Genomic DNA, 21,990 nt, shown 5'->3' with positions numbered 1-21,990 from the left:
AGATGTAATTGTTGCATCAGGAATACATTAGTTTGAATTTGTTTTGATTTCAAGAAAGCAGTACTGGGAGGAAAACGGACCTGGCTACTAAATTTAGGAAGGCAGGAAGTTTGTTTTAAAAAGATTAGGGAAACACCATTAGTCTGTTCTCATTTGTGAAGTCAGATTGTGACCACAGGCAACATTGATCATAGTAAGCAGCTCAATAATTAAACATTTGTCTTTTCATAGGTGACATCGCCCCTGTCTACACTACCTCCATGTACCCCAGGCAAACTGAAGAGTGTAACCTATGGATCATCTAGTGCCAACTGGCTGTGAGATCACCAGACACTGAAATCTAACCCGGACCCTAGAACAAGGGTTTATCCGGGGGAGACATGTTGCCTATATTGGTTTTTTGTTTTGTTTCATTTGTTGTTTTTTTCAATTGAAAGCATCTGCATTTTAGAAATGGTACCTGTACTACTACATTCTTAGGGAAAGGGAAATTGATGCAGTTTCCTTTACTGATACAAAATTGGGATTGTCATTTTTAGAACAATTTTCATTTTGCCCCGCCCCCAACCCTCAGAAAGTACATGGATGCAGCAAGGGAAAAAACCCAGTATGTAACAGGCATTGTTACAAATACAAATGAATGCCAGATTGCATCAATCAAAACCTCAAACCTCTAAAATTGGCAGTACTGTTAACCCCTTGATGACAGGAATTTCTTCTTAAAAGCTGACTCCAAGAATTCCAGCCTCACTTGGCCACGAAGGCCACCTGCCAAACCGCAGATTCTCGGTTTGTGGCCCTGCGTGCTCTGCACACTTTGAATTACACGGTGAAAAGGCTGATTGTTCGGTGGCATGCGGCTCTACTCAAGCTTCCACATTCCCGTTGCATCTTTTCAAAGTGGGGACTATTGTGAAGCTGGTGATTATGAAAATTCAGTCTTTTCATTTCTGGGCTACGCACAAAGACCAATTACCATTTATACAAGAGCCAGGGTGTGCCTTCTTTCACCGTGTTCGCTCGAGCGTGGGCCGAGAATAATAGCTGAAAAGCGGGCTGAGGATCTCAATTTTTACGGCGGCTCTATCCGCGTCCCGGCGCGAAGGGGTTAACCATTTGGGAAGATCTGTAGACAGAGTTTGAACCTTTTTTGTTTAAACGGTTAAACGTGTAAACATCCCACCCTTAATATATGTATGTCATCATAGTGGCATATAACTACTACTACATTATGGCATAAGAATATTGCACTAAGCAAACCAAGTATCAGTATCCGCTGTGGCTGAATGCAATGATGTGACATTTCTTTGAAAGGCCTTCATCATTGTATCCTGAAAACTAGTAGCCTCTATAACTACTGAATTATCATTGTTTCTTCCAACTCTCAAGTGGTGACTCTGCTCAGTGCAGATGTAAATGTAGGCCTAAATATCTTGGGATAGACTGTAAAGATGTTTTTTTTTACAATATGCAAATCTGAGTTCTAATGCAACAAAATAGTCTCTGATCAACATTTGTTCAGTTGCAGTCATATCAATGTGCTTAATCACCCATGACTGTGGTCTCAAAGACATATACCAGGTTGGTTGGCTGTTAAATTGGCCTTTAATCAATTTATGAGTTGTAGTTTTGAAAAGGCTTCTTCAACTTGACATGATTGTTTATATCCATTCATTTATTTATGATTTTAGAGGAGCATTTAGTGAACTCTTTAGGTCATTCAAAGATAAACTTGTTGTTCATGAAATATCCAATGGAATATTGCAGTTTGTCCTGATTAAAGACCAACTCCAACGATGCAAATTTCTCTCATATTGAATCCTATTCAGAAGAGCCAAGTCTAATAAAAGTGGCACATATCAATATCTCCCTTGCAATACACGTATTTGTGTTAATAAAACACAGTTTTGTACCCTGCGAGTCCAATCCGGTATTGTAAAAATGGACGTGTTGTTGTGACTTATTAGCATCTAATGAATATTTTCTGTGATGTATTGCCATGGAGAGAAAATACCACAGTGCACGCTGTAGGCATGCATAGCACACACACCCTAGCCGCAGACGACAGCACAAACTTGAAGAATGCTCTCATTCTTCAGAAACTCAAAGAATATCAATCCCAGTTCTTTGGTAGAATTTCTATTGCATCCACCAATGATTCACAATTTTGGCATTATTGTAAATCATGCAGAAAGGAGCACAACCTCTCAATGGAAAACACAGACAATGTGGCACTGTAGACCCGGCACACAGATCAATCCCCAGTATGCAGTGCACACACTGGTAGCTCCATGTTCATGTACATATACGTTCGTAGTGGAACCAGTCGTGCCACAGATACCAGTTTTAATGTTTTCTCCAGTGTTACATCATACAAATTTTGTTTCTCAACAGCGCCACCAATGTTCAGATTGTGGAAATATTTCATAAAACTTAAAGACACTGTCAAAAGTTTTGGCAAAATTACAAAAAATACAGATGCAATATAGACATGATTTGGTAATGAATATATGATTTATTACACTCTAAACACAATAATACATGTAGTTTATATCTAAAATTTTTAAACCCATTGGAGTTGGTCCTTAAAAAAGAATGTCTGCTACCTAATATTTTGATGAAAGAGAAACATTCTCATAGCCCTTGCAGGGCATTGCCATGGGCTTCTTTACAGTGATGTCATTCTTTTATGCACTCATTAGATTTACATGGAATTCGCTTGAACAATACATGAGGTCAACACCTCAGACTGTGCATGATGCTGGCTAAATGTACATTGATTTGTGGCTGGAGGCTTTTAGCATCTGTATGACAGCTATGCTTCTTGTGTGTAGTAAAAAAGTAACCTTAAACTAATTGAGATTCATGTAAGACCCATTTTATTGGTTTTCAATTGGGTTTATGTATATAAATGCCACTATAACTGCACTCTAAAGGTCTTTGGAGGTCTACTAGATGACAGTTAATGTTATCTCAGAATCATAGCTGGCGTAGCATTCAGCACTGTAAACTGAGTGCATGATTTATTTTCAGATGTAAAGAGCCTAATGTGTTGTTTATCAATTTTGATAGATGTATTTGGGCTTTGGCCAAACACAAAATGTGCTGTTCAAGGAAGTGTCCTGGGAAGTTGCAAGTCACAAGGGCTTCTTCAAAATCACTTTGTAAAATAATTGAAATAACGTATACATGTAAATTCCAGAGTTGTAATGATTTCGATTTGCACCCCATATTCATAAAACGTTGAAGAATTTTTTCATTTCTAAAATAAAATCAGTTTTAAAACTACATGTACATTTTGTCGTGACAGTCAATGGTAGATAAAAAATCTTTCAGTAACTTTTGTTGGAGCCCACTGAGTAGAATTCATATTTTTTGCTGTCCTGGTGACTGTAAACCATTTGATGAAATGGCAACCTTCAGCACTGTTCTATTAAAAATGAATAATATATACAAACTGGATGAAAATACATTGTATAAGTGTACACATCTGAGAAATGATGTTTGGTTAATGGTGGATGCATTTTAGGAAAACTCGAGTCGTGTTACATATCTGGAACTCACTTTTTCCTGTTTTCAGTTATAAAACTCAATATTTTACCTATTTACCTGCTATTAATAGATTTTGAGGAACTTGTAAATTGTCTTCTGAGTACTAGCCAAAGGAAACTGGTAAAAAATTCTTCCCCCACATTGCATGGGTGCATATATCCTCAATCCTCATCCTAAATAGGATCTAAAGGCAGCATTTGACCATATTGCCTTTGTCCCACCAACATCGCATAGGAGCATATATCCTCAATCCTCATCCTAAATAGGATCTAAAGGCAGCATTTGACCATATTGCCTTTGTCCCACCAACATCGCATAGGAGCATATGTCCTCAGTCCTCATCCTGCATAGGATGTAAAGGCAGCATTTGACCATATTGCCTTTGTCCCACCAACATCACATAGGAGCATATGTCCTCAGTCCTCATCCTGCATAGGATCTAAAGGCAGCATTTGACCATATTGCCTTTCTCCCACCAACATCACATAGGAGCATATGTCCTCAGTCCTCATCCTGCATAGGATCTAAAGGCAACATTTGACCATATTGCCTTTGTCCCACCAACATCACATAGGAGCATATGTCCTCAGTCCTCATCCTGCATAGGATCTAAAGGCAACATTTGACCATATTGCCTTTGTCCCACCATCATCACATAGGAGCATATGTCCTCAGTCCTCATCCTGCATAGGATCTAAAGGCAGCATTTGACCATGATATTGCCTTTCTCCCACCAACATCACATAGGAGCATATATCCTCAATCCTCATCCTGCATAGGATCTAAAGGCAGCATTTAATCATATTGCCATTCTCCCACCAACATTGCAGAGGAGCATATATCCTCAATCCTGCTGAACAAATGTTGTGCCTATATTCTCTACCACACCTATAAAGATGCCATCCACAGATACAAGTAAATAAAGAAGCAAAACAAAATGAAACGAACACTTATTTAAACTTGATAAAAAGAATGATTCTAGATTGAAGATCATCCCATAAATGATTAAATGCCTGAATTATTGGTTGGTGGAACCAGTCTTTTGGAAAAGCTTAACTCTGAGCATGACGTAATACTGCATGGGAACTACGATGCATAATTGTGCATTCATAAATTCTTAAGGCAGTTTTGCCATTCCTAGATCCTATTGGTTGAGAGCCCATAACGTCTATAAAAGTTAATGAAGCACTGGGTTGGTTGTGTGCCATCTCACACAGTACACACCGCGAACACACCAATCTCCATATAAGGACATTGTTCATGACTGCTCACAAAAGGGACACACCATAATAACATGGCTAGAAGGGTATTTAGAACTACGCAATTTTAAACATTTGGACTTTCAGAATCAAGAGGTATTTATGAATGGGAATGAGTACATGTATTTAGTTGGCAGTCTCAGTATCCATTCTACAATACACGTATATGCAGGCATGCAACTTTTCCTTAGATCAGCTGATTTCCTCATTTTTCACTTCACACTCATGCCATAGAAAATTGAAAAATACTGTACAAAGTCTTGTAAAGATTGGAATTTCCTTGGTTTTTTTCAAAGTCCAAGCTGCATGCATGTCTGTATATGCCCTCGCCTACAACTTGGGCATTAGTCTGTTCTGCACAGATGGTCTTCCATAAATGTTGAAGACTTGTCAAGCACATTATGTATTCCCTTATTAAAAGTGAATTTCACATAAGTTTCCTGATACACATTCATGGCTATATGTCTGCTTACTTTCAGGTTTTTAAGCCTAATCATCTACACCTAATCTGCAAAACTGCAGAGTACAAGTACACTGAAATGACAATATAGAAAAAGGCAGTTTCCGTGTATGGTCTTTGCTGTAACCATATAGATGGTAGCTCCAAGGTTCCACCTTTACTCTCCAATGCCTAATTTCCTTCAAGGCTTGCTTTGTGACACAGCTGCTATTCATGGCGAGAACTGTTTTGGCCTAAATCCTTTCCTCTGAACACACCGCGTAACTACTGTGTTGATAAATGCAGTGATGAGGATGGCCAGCAATACATGCCAGGCATAAACTGTGGTCACTATGCTGAGTGCTGACAATTCATCACCTGCCCAGGGGCTTGATCCGGAGAGCCATGGGTTGTACAGTATGAACCCTGTCTGTATGAACCACGTCCCTTGCAAAAAAGTACAAACAATCCACACGTATCTAAAGAAGGACTGGCCCCTCTCAGAACTGGTAAGACCTTCTAAAGCTGAACCAACACAGCATCCAATGGTGGCCAACACTAAGAGAATATGAAGTCTCACATCAACAGCTGATCGCTCATGCAGATGAAAGTAAAACAGGAAGCCTTCAGCAAAGAATGCAGTTGCTTGAAATAATTTGTCTTGTCTGGATCTGAGTTTGATGCATGTTACACTTAGCATCTCTGCCAGACCTGCCAATCCAAAGAAGCTGTACATTGTGGCATGTTGGTAATTGTTGAGACTCACAAATCTACCATGGTTGATTATTTTCCAGCCTCCCCACCACAACTCTCCAACGGCAGCTGCAAATGTAACAACAAATTTCACAAGTCCTTCGGTAAAGAGGGGATTGCGAAGTAGACTCTTCAGTTGATGGCAGTGACTGATATATCTTATGTGTTCAGATGACCTTGGCTGCATACATGGGTGTATCAAGTTCCACATAGCAAAGAGTATGAAGAAAGCACCTGGGACGACATGACCAGTAAAGGTACCCATACTTCTGACGGGGTTGGTCGACTGTTATCTGATAAACTCTGTTCATCTTTTTACCGGCACAGCACACCATGACTGGATATTTGCGTGGAAGGCAATTTTTTACAAACGTACTTTATTCGGTGTCTCCTCCAATAAGACAAAAAGGGTGGGAATAAGCGCAATGCACTTTGGACTGACCTGCTGTGGTCCACTTGCAGCACAAATTGGATGGATGTGTGTGACTGCACAAGCTACATGTATGTCCACGTTTACTCAGCTAATACTGCTTATGGACTTTCAGCCCAAATGTAAACACCGATGTAACTAATTAATCAGCTGAGGCCAAATGTATAAGACTTCTGGCCTCAGTTTCCACTTGGGGAACCAGATAGTCTGAATTTTATGCATAATTCATTGTTCTATAAGGTGGTAATAAAAGTGCACAGTAGAATTCCTGCCGCCAAAAATTGAAAACCCTGCCATTTACTCCTTTCATTTAGGATGGTGAAAGGAGACAGTCCAAGGTAATGCTTACGTAGGCTGAGCGCTAATATTGCTTTAAGTTCATTACCTTGAAACCGTGTAATCTCATATTATCTCACATTGAATCCACTGGTACTAGCCTTTTTTCCTCGAAACCCAAAGGAGGCCAAGAGCTTCATTGGTAGCTCACTTCATAATCGATCAACTTGATTGTGGCAATTATGGTCCACACTCTCGTGGAATTCCACCGCTTACATTTTTTGTTAAATTGGAGCTTTTAAAAATGATTGTGAGCGAAATGTTGAATCGATATAAAGTACTGGCGAAATCTTAAAACACACAGGATTTTTATTCAAACAAGCTCTTGGCCACAAATTTAAGTCTCATTTTCTGCTTCTTTCCAGATTTTAATTCCTCCTATGCACTTTTAACTGCATCTGAAAAACAAAGACGTTTAGAGCTCTAACATGCTGCTCTTCCGTGGGGGATCCGTAGTCGTGTGGTGTGTTTCCGTCCAACGGGTACATCAGAATTTATTGCAGGCTGTCTTATTTTGTAATACTACCGATTCCTTGTATGACAGAAGCAACAACGAGAAAATGAGTTTATTGTTCTACACATCCCTTTTCTATTTCATGATAGCTTCACGTAGTTTCATTGCGTCATAGAGAATGGACAAAGACGGCAGATTCGTGCAAAGAATGGGCAGGACGAAGCCGAAACCATTCTTGCACGAATCTACAGTTCCAAGTTCTGTTCTCTGACTTAAAACTATTTTTAAATAACAAATTTAAAGGATAATTCAAACGAAGCTCTGGCGTTGCCTTTATCGAGAGGTTTTGAAACAAGTGTAGATTGGTATTGTTTAAGCTACGGGTACAAGGATTACATAATCGCCTTAAAAAGAGTGTTGAGTCATCCTGAAAGACTCTTCCACAAAAAGTTGAAGCCTGGAAAGTCTTAATTTTACATTCCTTTATGTTTTTTGTGTCTTGACTCCTTACTTTCCATCGTCTGATCGTAAAAGAATTAAAGCCAACACATACAGCCTCGTTTTCAAACGCGGAAATGCGCAGATCGACGCTAAAAGCGTCGTATTGGGATCCCTCTATACCTCTTACTCAGAAGAGTTTCAAACCTCATCCATTGATTCTGACAGGGCTGCTGCTGTAGCTAACTTCCTGTTGATGCTAGAAAATGACGTCCAAGTGGTTTACCAAAAAGAGTGCGCCTATGATAAATCGATTTATTTTTCTGACGTATCGGACGAATATGTTCCAGCCAACCCAAACCCCAAACCAAAACAAACAACTGAATGATGAATGCAGTAGATTCAAACCTCCCGTTGCCGGATGTAATGTGATTCTTTTCTCGTATTCTCGTATTCCTTTACAGGTCTTGAAAGATATTCAAAACAAAAGGGTTTTAGATGAACTGTTATTCTCTCACCCGTTTCATCCTGGAAGTGCTCAAGGTCAACGGCGAGGATGAAACCCTCTACGAGATGCTGATATGTATCCAGCTTTATATGGCAATGCACGGCAAGGAATATCAGTTTATTCAAGATGAGAAATTTTCTTCTTTGAGAAATACGCTTGACAACAAGATGAAGGAACCTTCTGCTGCTGGACACAGAGTGAAATGCCGGAAGGCAGAAATAATCAGCACGGAAGATGCGAACACGGTCATGTGGGAGAAGAAGAAAATGATTCTGCGGAGTGATACACCACAACAACTAGTGGATACGTGTTGAACCTATTCAGAATCCACCTTGCTTTGACGGCTGGTGAAGAACATAAAAAGCTGCACTAAACTCACGGATTAGCCTTCAGACAACTTCCAGTGGGAAGCTGTTTCTCCCAAGACAGTGGACGCGAACGAAAACCCCTTACATTTGGACAGTATAGTACGTCTACGAGAAGTACATTAACCACAGACCAACATCAGGGAAGTGTAGTCCGGCTTTCTATCTTTGTCCTCTTGCAAAGCCAAACCGTGATATATGGTGTAATTGAAGTTGTCAGCTACAACGAATTCACTGTGCGACGCCTATGTGAGCGAACTGAATTGGTTGGTTATTTTTCTAACCACTCTCTCTCCGTGCTGCGGCCGCTGCGCGTTTGTACTTTCAGAACTTCGACGAGCAGCTGACATGTGAGGCTACTGGTCACCGCTCCTCTGCCGTCTGGTGTTGCAAACGAACCACGGATGAGCAACGTGAAGCCATCAGTAATGCTCGATCTGGTCTCCAAGAAGCGTCCCACAGAAAAATATAGTAAAGACATCGGCGTTCTTGCACCAGGTAGCATTAGCTAGCTTTGGGAGACCTGTGACCAATCACGCAGACAGCAGTGAAATACATGTGAAGGTCATTGTCCATTTGCACAGTTTCTTTCAAGGTTTTAAAGATATTGAGCAATCTTAAATGGAAATATTACCTTGCAGGCACTTTTTTGGATAATGTCGATGAAGTTTATAATTGCAATGATTTCTTAAAATTAGTTTAAAGAACATTTTCTGAATTTTGCTGTCAAAGTGACGTTTATAAAGTTGAAAATTCTTGTGAAACGCTTCCTGGATCGTCAGGTGTAGTTTTGTATTTTGTATACATGTACACTGCAAAAATTAAGGTATTAAATTTAACACCCCCAGTGTCATCAAAGGACTACACCAACACTTTTCACTTTTGTTAAAAATTTGGATGTTACCTGGTGTTATTTTTAACACCCTCCAGTACATTGTAACACTTACAGGTGTGCAAAGTAAAACCAGCGGTGTTAAAGTAACACACTATGGTGTGGTCATCTAATAACACCCAAAAGTGTTGATTTTAACTCCAGAGTTTTTACCTTGTAGTTATTGTAAAACTAAATAATCTACAGTTTAGTGTAGATTCGTAAAAAATAATCTACATTTTCGAAATAGACTGAAGTCACAAATATAGTTTAATTGATTTTATATAGTTTAATTGATTAATTTAAAGGATGGGATGCATTTTCAAAAATACTATATCGCACATTCAGTCTGAACGCAAAGTTTGTGCTTGTGGTGGCTGTAATCTGGGAATTTTAAAGGGCCTATGAAAGTTTTTTTAGTTGTTATTGAAAATTCTATGTTTTTAAATCAAATCCAGAGTGTAAAAGTTGTTGTTTGATTAATAAATAAGAGAAAAAATTAAAGTAAATTTCGGCGAAACGGCCCCGCCCCCAAGAGGTATTAATTAACATAAAAAATTTGCATATCTGTGACCTACATTTGAGAAGACATCGTCGCAGCGTCGAACCGTCTTGGGTCGAGTTCGGAAACTTCCAATCCAATCCAATCCAGTCCAATCGTCCAATCTTGGTGTTTAGAATTTAGAAATCATGCCAACCAGATTTATTGCGGCAGCCACTGCAACACCTATAATGATTGGACAAGCCTGCATAACTTTTCAACCGAAGCGAAATTTAGACGAATTTGGACACCGAAAGTCAGGTTGACCAGAGCCAAATGGTCAGGACCGCCGCGAGCCCCAAACTGCACTGCGCATTTCTGGTCACAGTGCTCGTCACAGTGCTCGACTTCAGCGATCGTCCAACGAGAGCCTGCAAATCGTGGCGCGTCTGCCTTTGTGACGAAGTTACTTACGAACCGGATAAATTAGTTACGCGTGCCCGCCTCATGGCGCGCCTCTGCTGTGAGTACCACACACACACAAGCACACCCCACACAAAAATGAAGATATACTTGCAACAGAAAGAGATAGACAATTGGCTTGAACTTAGTTTCGGATGCAACTTTGTCATCTTGAAAAGAGGACCTCGAGACTTTCACAAATTAAAACCCTGAAAGGGAGACGTTATCAAGAAGAAAGTATGTGAAATGCTGATAGAGATTCATGATAATTATGTCATAATGGCGAGGGCGCTTTTCGAATTGAGCATGGATGGCTCCTACACATTGGATCATTACAGAAACATATTACTGCCACACTCAAAAATATTTGATAGAGACTTGTGATAATTATGGCATAATGGTGAGGGCGCTTTTCGAAATGAGCATAGACGGCTCCTACACATTGGATCATTACGGAAACGTATTAGTGCCACACTCAAAACTATTTTTCACATAGGTTCTTGAAAGTTTCATGTACGTGGAACTGTCACGTCCGGAAGTGAAAACTAAGCGAAAAAAATAAGCGTATGGAGGTAATACGATTCCGTAGATCATACATGTATATTAGTAGCAGAGCTTTTATATTAGCGCCAACTTTAGATTTGGGAACCAAATAAAACGGCTGTTCATGTGTGTAGTAAATTACTGCACGCAGCTGTTGTGTGCTAATTGCCCATGTTAATTAATCTCTGGGGTTTCCTCTCATATCTAAAAATTGTAACTCCTTCTCATTGTCTCCTCTCGAAAGGTTAATTTCTTCAGGCCTGTGAGCTACAGTGCAGCGGGCGCTTTTGAGTAATCCTTGGAGTCATTATTAGAAATGAATAATAATAATAATAATAATAATTGAGACACTCGTGTCACTTCTCTCTCTCTCTCTCTACAAACAATTGTTGTATATAGAGCGCTGCGCGGGCCATTGATACACCCTTGCAAACTAATCCAGGACCATTGCTTAGCTGTTTCGGGGCTGGAGTTTGCAAGATTAAGGGCAGTATCTTCACTGTTAATGGGACCCCTCCCTATTCTCGGATCCGTTGGTGGGGCGCCACGACTGTAGTGGTCTCATCTATAACTTCCGTTCACGCTTGAACAGAACTGAATGTCTCCTCGACCAACACAAGGGTATGGGGCCGAACGAAAACGCAATGCACTTGATACTTGCTGAAATCATAAATATGGTCCGTATCCAGCTATAGGTAGCGCTGAACAGTTTCGTTTGACCTCTCTGAACTTAAAAGCTTATAATTTAGATTTAAAAAATGTACTATACTTTGCCCTGTTTCTTGCTATGCCTTACATCACCTTTTTTGCAGGGGGGGTGCGGGTGGGGGCGGAGGCTGGAGTTAGTGTCTCTCATGCTCCGCACAAGTGTCATTTTAAAGAAAGTTTGATTTGGGTGGGACGTTCCATGCTATGCCTCCGTGGTACCGTCTAACAAATATTAGGTGTTATTACAAATACATATATTTCATATGCGATGATAATGGACAACAAAATCCGCCCACTTCATGGCAGGTTTGTTGAACGACTGATCCCAATGTCTGGTCGGCGTACGTTGGGTCCCGGTTATCATATGTGGTAACAAACCAACACTATAATATTCTTTTGCAGCGTTGTTATTAAAGTGTGTTAAGAGGGGTAATTTTTAGATTGCATACTGAGTTTATTTACTCCAATTGCTTAATGAATTTTAATCGTTTTAATTTCATTATTTTTTGTATAGTTGTATGTAATTTAAAGTTTTGTAAGCGAGCATTTTAATTAATTACCTCACTGTGAAATGTAATAAGGATTTTGACTTGACGTCGAGATCGTCAGGCTTTTTGTGAAACAAGGAACAACAAAATCATCAGAGAATTTTTGAGAAAGATTTTGATCGAGACGTCAGACCCAGTGACTTTTTTAAGTTGAATGAGACCAGGTATCTTGATCAAGGATCTGCAATCAGTCCTCTGTTAAGAGTAACTTGAGACCCAGTCATGATGAGACACTCAGCCAAAAGTGCCACACCCTCTATCATGCATTGGCATGATGCATACATGTATTTCTTATCCCATCGCTCCCAGCACTGAGCTGAGGCAAGCGGATCGGAGATGCCATTTGGTGACGTATTTGATGTGACCAGCATTTGCACCCCGGAAGCGTCGAATAACCCACAAGTATCAATCCGCTACTTGTGCTTACTTTTTCATTTCTTTGGGTAATATTTCTTTCAGTAAGCACTTTTCCCGAATAATTATCAGGATGAAATTAACTTTCAAATAAAATAAAATAGGGGCTGAACTTACAGTAGATGTGGCTATGACCCCCATGTGACCTTAAGGACCTATATTTTATTGGTAAAGACATCGTTGGCCTATAGCTATGCGCACGTAATTAAAACAAGCGCAACCGATACATCGATACGCAATGCGGAGTGGAGGGAGTCGTACTGGCCAAGGTGAACGTGTACGTGCGTAGAGGGTCGGGGAGAGATAGTATCAATCTGCACAACTAGAACTAGAACTGTAGAAGCGTGAGTGGCAGTACACGGTGTGTGGTATATATATCGACAACTACTGGAGACCTATGCAATCTCGTCGCCATTTGTAGGTTCAAACTACATTTTCTTGCCTCTTGAAATATCTTCTGCCATCCAGCTGACGGCAGGCAGTAGAAATATACACTACGTATCCAATGTCCTTGTGGACCGGGGTTGTTACTTCAATGAGTGGGTTTTCGGTGAGCGTTTTTTGAGACCAAGCCATCGATCTGTTGAGTGTTGAAATTTTAGTCAGGATAAGTTTTCATTCTCTCAGGCCTACTCACACTATCTGAACACGATGGAAACCCAGAACCAACAGGCCCAACCGCGACAAGTTTTACACGTCCGAAGTGATTCAGATGCAGAGTTGGAGGATTTATTTAAAAGTGTTATGAACCCCCGGGAAACCAGTCAGAGCAGCTCTATCCCCATGCGGATGAGAAATTTACCGTCGTCTTTTTTCAAAGAACCAGACCGTGTTCACGCACATCACTCTCGGGAGTCCAGTGCGGACAGCACGAACTACGGGCCAAGTGCAAATGGCAGTAATGTCAGTGGTAGCGGACAGACACTGGCAGCTCCTGGGCTTACCGTCGCCCACTCCCGGGCGCATTCATCGCCGGCCGCCTTGCAGGAAATGCATGCCGTTGGAGCACAAAGTTTGCAGCATCAGCATCTGAGACAACAAAGTTACGATATAACAGATGACAATACACCACTTCCACCAGGTTGGGAGATGGCATCAACAAGTACTGGTCAAAGATATTATCTCGAGTAAGTTAGCCTAGGGCCTTTACACTTAAAGTATAGGCCTACTTGTCAGCTATGTACTGTAGCCTAGTACTGTAGCCGAGTCTGCTAGTCCGAGTAACTTAGACCCTAGATTTTGCCCTTTTCTGATATAAGGATATGATTTTGCGTAAGCAATTGAAGGGTCCAAGCAGATTGGCAGACATGGCAGAGGTTTACCTTGTCATGTTTGTTTACATATGGCCCAACTAAATTGAACCATGATTGAACTTGGATATGCCTATCCAATTTCATCCTATGAATGGCTAGGAAAGAGTTCCATATACGGACTGTGACATTCTGGGCACCAACCCTTTGAGCCTGGTCTGAAAAAAATTAAGGAGTTTATTAGTAAATGATTCATAATTTTATTACCTTATTTGACTTTTGGGGCGTGTTATCACTTTCTGATGGTTTAGAAGTTATAAACGTGTGTATCACTGCAGAAGTGCAAGGGAATATAAAGTGATATCCATATATCGAACTCTTCTTATGGAATGGCTACCCCTAGAACTGTGGGTTATGTGGGAAAGGGGTGGACAATGAACTCCACAGTTCCTTGGGTAGGCCTATGTAACAGCCACAAAAATTCTAGATCGGTCACCAGAAGGCCCAGTCACATGGTTAGAGTTAGAGGATAATGTTTGAAGAACTTGCCTATACCGGTACATGTACATGTAGGTTGACTTACATGTACGTTCATGAAAAGTGCGGAAAAGTTCTGTATCTGGACATCCATAACATTACTTGGCCCTCTGTGCACGAACCCTAGTATGAAACTGATCTGAACAATTCTAATTATTTATAATTAGGCCTAAATGCCATTTTCCCTGCTGAACTTGACTAAAAGATGGCCAATAAACCACAGTAATGGAAAATTAGTGATGTCCGTATATGGAACTCTTACCGAAAAGTGTATTTTCCCAATAAATTAAAAGGGTTCCTGTAGTGCCCCTGTAGCCTGTAACTTAAATACTGTACTGTGTACATATATGTGTACATGTAGCTCCTGGCTTCACTTTTGTGGAGGACTGTTACACAACAGTCAACATACATGTACATAACAGACAATCGCACGCGAGCAGCTTGTCTCATAGCATGCAATTTGTACTGTACACATTAGGAAACAGTCGTTCGCATGAGGGATGCATGGAAGTGCACTTGTGACTTGATGATATGCGAGGTCAATTCGGGTCACGACTTGTGTGCCGTTTTGAACTTGGTAACACCAATGGCAATATGTGCTACGGGAGCACTCATACTTTAACATGAAATTGCACTTCTTATCTGGCACATTGTAAGAAAACCTTAGTGCAGTACAGTGATGAACACGATGGGACCCACACAAAATGTTCAGTTTAGCAGACGTTCGGTATAGCAGTTTCCAGTTGCTGATACACCTGTTCCTGGCATAAGCACTTTCAAACATGCATCAGTTTTTCTCTGGAATATATCTGTATGCTTTTTTTTAGCCTACACTCCCAACTTCCACTCGGGCAAGTGTTGATGAAAACAAACTGAAACAAGCAAAATTTCAACAAAGATTCTGAGAGTAGCACACAATTCACAAAAGCTATTCTGTCTGTCTGGGTCTTTATTTTCTGTTTTGATGAGCTTCTTTTGAGGTAAGCATGCTTGTCTTTGTAGCGATAATGCAAAGCAAGAATGTTCATATACATGTAGTCAGCCCTGTTGTACGTTCTTTGTGGCTGGTTTACATGGCCCCTGTGTATGCATGTACATATACTGTAGTACCTGCAGACAATACCGACCGCACCGCATGTTGGCCGGTTTTCCTTCGCAAGATTTTTAATAACTTTAGTCATCATTTCTTAATGTATTTCTCTTATTTGTAGCAAATTTTGTAATGTGTGGTAAAAGTGTTCGTAAAATTCAGGAGTCAATGAGAATGTTCGATATACCCAGTTGTTTGGTGTATTGGTGTTGTATTTCTAATGTACTGTAATTCTGGAACTTCAGGTGTACCTTGAGTAGCGTAAACATTTTTGCCACCGTTGAAAGCTGCATTCCCAGTGGACTTTTTCTTTTGCTGCCATACTGAAACTTAAGGGACGTACATATACCTTCATGTCAGTCTACCACACATTCCCACTTAAACTTTTGAAACAGCAACAGAATGTTTATTTGGTGTGCAGGGCTTGCGCTAACTTTTTCCTGGATAGCCCACCGGGCTAGTAAACTGGGTATTTTACTAGCCCGTTAAGAGTTTTACTAGCCTGTATGCAAAAAAAGAAAACCCAAAATTGTTGTTAGCTTTAATACCAATGAAGAAAATAAATTGCTGATGGGAAAAATAAGAGGCACGATTTGCTGTATGTCACATGCACTCGTAGGTGAAGGTTTTGCAATCGTGCATTTATTATCACCAAAAGCAATAAAAGTGTTTTGATCTAAATTTTAACACTACAGGTAGGTTCTATACTAATTTTTTCACTAGCCCACTGGGCAACCAAGGAACCAAGTCTAAATAGCTCGGAGCATTTTTCGCTAGAATTTGTATGCCGGGCTAGTACTATTTCGAGGCCTGGTATGTGAGACTAGCTGAATGTCGCCCATTATTTCTGGTCAGCTCAGTAGTACAGGTGTATGGCAAAATTCTACATGACCCCCATTCATCTTCTACATGTATATTCTCCACTAGTGTTCTGAGAAAGGTGTATATGCCCTGTTCTTGTTAGTGCTAACAGAATTTCTTCCATGTCTCCTACTCTGTTCCATGTTCTTCAGCATTTTTGTTGGCATAAAAAGTAGCCACAAAGTTGAAAAAACATCAGCCAAATATGCCATGATTCAAGTGGTGATCAAACACAATGTACGTACACGTATGTGGGGTGCAGTGCACTAATTCAAGTGATAATTTCGCTGAACTCATTAATAAAAAGTGCCCCATGTTTTCTTTTGGCCGGAAAATTGAGGGATTGTGGAAATACAGGCTAGGATCTACTCCCTGGGTTTAGGGCTTCTGAGGATAGACTCAATAAAATTACGAATGAAATGGTCCTATGTGCCCAATAAAGTAGAGAGAAGCCATTTGAAAAGTGGTTGCGAGCCGGCTTGGGGACTGTCACATTCTGGTGGTTGTTTGTTTTGTGAGAATAATTAAGAATAATTAAAACTGTAATTGGCTAATCCACCAAAAATTGAACAGGAATTGAAAGACTAGAGACAAGACAATTAATTTTTGTCTTGAGACACTCTAGTAATTTACATGTAGGCTTGCATGTTATTGAGTGCTGACATATTCTCTGTGCAGCGTTGAGCTGTCCTGTAGAGGTTTACAGTGCAGCTGTGGTAGATCTTTATCATGGAACTGTTCTCACTGGATGTTTTAGTGCCCCTGCTAACTTACTGTGGTTGTTCGGAAATCTTCCACAACCACTTTTGGCCAGGTTGTTTTGCATCACAGTTGCAGTAAGTTGAGAGGGATGTCGGTTTACCGTGTGTCCCCATTGGATTAAATTAATCTTGTCATTCTACAGGAAAGTCATGTAAGTTAGGCCCGTGGGAACACACAAGTTTAGGGTGAAATTTGATGTTTTGTCTTGCTGATTATCTGTAGAGCCACCCCTGCCAATCCACTTGGGCCAGTTTGATCCGATGGATCACTGATCGTGATCCCGATGTTCATGAAACAAATTGGCCTTTGGACTTTACTATTGCCAGATAATCCTAATGTTAAAAGAAAGGTGATACATGTAAGGCCCTAATTACTTGGACTGATACACGATTGACCGCTATCAAATGTTTCCACACATGTACATGTACAAGTGTGTGTTGTGCTACCCTTTGTTGGGACTGACTTTTTTGAAGTTCCTCAAACCCCTTGACTGTGAAAAATGTGGCAATCTGTAACATGAATGCCATGGGAGTGCTCCTCACCGTGCTCACCTAAATGTTAATGGCGTGTGAATTTTACTCTTTTTTGTAGTAATAATAATACTGTAAAGTGACATAAATGTAATTTTAGTTCACTGCTTTGAGAAACAGAAAGAAAGTAGTGTATTATCAGTGGTCTTTTTTCAAAAAGAGCAGTTTTTCTTGGCGGAGAGTTGTCCGTAAAGTTACCTTGGAGTAATTAGTAATGTGCCTCTTGCAACAGTAAACGCTGTGGATCTGTTAAACAACAACTTTATCAAGCATCAATGTTACTGCAGGTGAGATACATGTTCATGTACATGTATATTATACCATGCGACCGCATGACCACCCTTTCACATTTGTGTGCACGTCTTACTGCAAGTCCAAAACATTGTCAGTTGATAGATGTACTGTGCATGTAGGTCCTAACCACAAGTTATGGATGCAGAGGAAATTATGGCTGGAAAATGGGAAGTTTAGTGTCTGAAATTGAAATTTTCATTGACAACAATACATGTACATGTACATGTAGGTCTTTCACTTTATAGCTTGGAAAGGTTACCCACGGATATTGACCTCTGCACAGCCAGCAGTGTGGACCATACAGTGTACACGTACTTGTATCATGCTTCAGGGGTGCTTGTGAGATGGTGACATTTTTCATGTGGAACAATTCTTTTCTTAAAAATGAAATTTAACTCTTTAACTGATGCTAATTGGCCTTTCTTGTATATTGCAGGAAAGCCCTTGTTTTTGTACTTCTTTCTTCCTTATTCTTGGTCATCTGTCCCAACTCCCCTAGATTTTGTACAGGTCATACATGTATGACAACATTAAAACTTTTACACGGTCAAAGAAACTTTTCAAAGGCCTGTCGCATACATGTAGAATGTAAATTTTGAATACTCACTGACTTTATGAACAGTTTTTCTAAAGACCTTTTTTGGTCACTATTAAAGTATGATAAGCTTTATTCTTTAAAAATGCATATAAAATCAGTTGTGAGTTCCAGTTACTTGCTTTTATGGTAAGTACCAGAGTAAATTTAGGTCTACATCTCTTTCTGTGTAAGTAAAATCACCTGACCCTTGCTTTCAGTCGAAAATGGTTATGCCATAGTATGATAAAAGATATGAACTTGATTTCTCACAAGATGTACTTGTAATGTCATGAAAAACTTGAGTGCCCTGTGGTGGCTGTTTGAAAAACGTCAAAAATGTATTTTGAGTTAATGACTGTTCCGAAGTTTACCAAAATCACTTGAAACTTGGTAGATACAATGACCGTCATCCATATACATGTACGCATGTGCAAAACCGCAGGCTGATGATGTCATTAGATGAGAAGTTATAATTAAAAGAGCTTTAATTTTACAAAAATCACTAAAACAAATCAACTGTTATCTATGAAGTCTGGAATTGCTAATCAAATGATAAGAGTTAATACTGTTGTTCATTGTACAAAGTATTAGACTTATTTAATTGTTCATACACATGTCCCACCAATGATTAAAACACCCTAATGGCCGTCCATTGCTTTCCCTTAATTTAATGTTATTCGTCCGGGCTCCAAGCAGATTCGTAGGCTATGTGCATGTGTTCAAACTATGCCATGGCCAGGATCTGGCACGGTGCCAACAAGCTTGGTGAAGCCTAACCCCCCCTATGAAGAGAAACGCTACCAGCAATTCCTCGCATGCACACCCAAGAGCCCGTAATGGTTATGCACACTGCTTACCCACACTTTAAGTACATGTATGCCTCGTGGATCTGCGTTATAAACATGTCATAAACTTTGGAACTGCCAGCTACATGTACATGTAAGTGTGCTTGGTGCAGTGGTGAACTCAACATCGAGCACTTTAAAAGTCACTAAAGTCATTAATATGCAGGACTGTGAAACGAATAGTTTCCTAAGGTTTAGATGCAGAAGTGACAGCGGTTTTAGTGGTTTATTTGCTTTTCATCATCAGTGGGTAGTCTGTGAATAAGAGAAAAACATACTGAGCGTAAAATATATTGCATGTACGTGTAATTAACTCAATATTTATAATATTTTCTGTTTAAACTAGGAGAAATTAACAGAAATTGTATAAAGTCTTTCCTTGGATTTCAAATTTGTTTGACAATAAAAACGTAACATTATTTGCGAAAATGACGTCATGAATGAAGATGTCATCATGGGCCATGTGACATCATGTGTGAATTTTAAGCCACTGTATCTCAAGAATGGTACAGTAAGTCCAATTTGGATGCAACTCTGTATGTACATCTAGGTATACAGTGATGTGTTATGACATCATCGCTTGATTTTTTTACAAATCTTACTGTATTTTCATATATTTTGACATTCTTTTCAACATATCTTTTGAACTACATGTAAATACATGTATGGTATTTTTAAAAATCCTTTTGTAAGACTCTAGTATGCCAGGTACATGTAGATGTGTGGGTACCGGTAGTTTGAAACATTTTGTTACGTTGCACAATGTACTGTATGTCATGATGATGTCATCCTGGGAATTTGTCTGCTCTTCGTGTGTACACGTACCAGTTCATGTACATGTACCTCTATCATGGACGGACCCCAGACCTTTCTCTGTCAGCACGTGTACATTTAGAGGATATCACATGTACATGTCATACAGAAATATATGGATTTTTCTTGCCAAAAGTACATGTATGTGTTCATGTATAATATGAGGGTACATGTATGTGAAGTCAAAATTGATATTCTGCTTTCCCACGGCCCAAGCATGACAAGTTGCATTGTGAGCGCATTGTGGTGGAAGCACACGATACTTGATATGGCACACGGGTTCCTACGACCAAAAAATAGCAAGAACTGCATGGAATGGCCGGGAGCCAGTGACGTCCGCAACAACTCAAAGTACATTCCAAACATTGACACTCTGAAAACATGAAGGGATCATTGAAAAACTTCTGAAATACTTAAGGGAATGAGCTAGTCACAGAACAAGATTCCCCTCTATTCGTGGGTATTTTCAGCTTTTATGTGTTTCGAAGGTTTTAGTGCATATATTTTCAGTGGTTCAGTGCAGTGCAAGGTTTTGTTAGGCTGTAGCTGGGCACATTCAGCGTTTATCGGTCCTGGTACTGTACATGTACCGGTATGTAGAAATGCAGGCATTCTGTTTGCACTTATGGACAGCTGTTCTTCACAAAATCCAATCCCCGGTTAAAATTTTGGAGCATTGCAAACTATATCATGTTTTCATTGTCTCTTCCTTCCTCCATGCTTGGCCTACATGTACATGTAGATATTTTGAGCGTTGCAACCCAATCACAAATATGTACATTTACATATATCTGCATGTACACATGTGCATGTCATCACTTCATGTAATTCGGCAAAATGACGACTTACAGTAGAAGTCGACCTTCATGTAAGTCATCACATATTTGTGGGTCCCGAGGGTGCCCACTTAGTTGGAGTTTACTGTGTTAAAAAAAAAAGCTGGGCACAGCCAAGTTCAAGGGGGATTTTCCTCCCTCCCCAGCTGTGAGATGGGTAAAAATAAGAGTACTATGGCATGTATGGTGAATGTGATCACGTTATCATGTAATATTGGCATGATCGGTGTGATGATTCTTAGCTAAATTGCTTTTGTGTATTTTGAAACCAAATGTTTATTTAGTTTTATTTATTTATTTTGTTTCCATAACCAACAGTGAACAAATCGCCATTTACAGAATAGGTATTAAAAATAAATATAAAATATAAACACAAAAGATAAAAACTAACTCTGATTTCGATAAAAAATAAAGTTCTCAATATTTACAGGTTTCATAAAAAAGTTACAAATTTAGTTAAAGGTAAAAAAGTACAAATCATAACCATATGCTGAGGAAAAAACTTGAGTCCGTAATAAAAAATCAAGTCGAATAATTAATTGCACGGTAAATCAAAGTCCTGAAACTTGCAAGGCTTGCAACACCAAACACATCACATCTCCCATGGAGTCCATTGTAGGTAGAAGAGATTCTACAGACAAAGCCTTGCATTGTGACCTCAACGGGACTCCATGGGACATGCAAGATGCGCTCCTTACCAAGCCTTGTCTGTCGTGCAGGCACATGTAAACTAAAAAGGTTAGCATCGGTCAAACTATAATGATTGTGAAGGTGTTTATATAGAAAAAGACAGTCATTAACAGTACGCCTAACAGAGAGTGGCGATAATTTTTACAAATCACAAAGATCAAGATAGGTATTCAGGAACATTGCTGTTGTAACCATTGAGAGTCTTATGCATAAAATGAAGAAATCGCCGCTGAACCCTTTCAATCCTGGTTTCTTGGTAAGTGGAGATAGAGTTAAAAGTAACTGTACAATACTCTAAATGGGGTCTGATCAAGGTGCAGTATAAAGCACGGAGTGCATGCATG

The 21,990-nt window shown here is 39.8% G+C and overlaps 3 protein-coding genes across 5 annotated transcripts in view; 2 read left to right on the top strand and 1 right to left on the bottom strand.

The window, feature by feature from the left end:
- Nucleotides 1-3,468, top strand: part of ect2 (epithelial cell transforming 2) — a 30,003-nt gene extending 26,535 nt beyond the window's left edge. Inside the window, exon 20 of the mRNA XM_087145486.1 lies at nt 232-3,468. Within this exon, the coding sequence (XP_087001612.1) occupies nt 232-321 (90 nt within the window). The 3' untranslated portion in view covers nt 322-3,468. The remainder of the gene's footprint in view (nt 1-231) is intronic.
- Nucleotides 2,496-8,266, bottom strand: LOC110983235 (transmembrane protein 45B-like). The gene has a single exon (XM_022242324.2). The coding sequence runs from the start codon at nt 6,266-6,268 to the stop codon at nt 5,483-5,485; it is 786 nt and encodes a 261-aa protein (XP_022098016.2). The 5' UTR covers nt 6,269-8,266; the 3' UTR covers nt 2,496-5,482.
- A 4,510-nt stretch (nt 8,267-12,776) lies between these two features.
- The window catches only part of yap1 (Yes1 associated transcriptional regulator), a 64,900-nt gene continuing 55,686 nt past the window's right edge, over nt 12,777-21,990 (top strand). For all 3 annotated transcript variants that reach the window (XM_022242339.2, XM_022242340.2, XM_022242338.2), the window contains exon 1: nt 12,777-13,688. In XM_022242339.2, coding sequence (XP_022098031.1) covers nt 13,213-13,688 — 476 coding nt within the window. In that variant the 5' untranslated portion in view covers nt 12,777-13,212. The remainder of the gene's footprint in view (nt 13,689-21,990) is intronic.

This window comes from Acanthaster planci, linkage group LG14 (genome assembly GCF_054643075.1).
Source record: "Acanthaster planci isolate LZ-2023a linkage group LG14, COTS_SCS, whole genome shotgun sequence".
Classification (NCBI taxonomy): Eukaryota; Metazoa; Echinodermata; class Asteroidea; order Valvatida; family Acanthasteridae; genus Acanthaster; species Acanthaster planci.
This window is presented reverse-complemented; position numbering and strand designations above follow the sequence as displayed.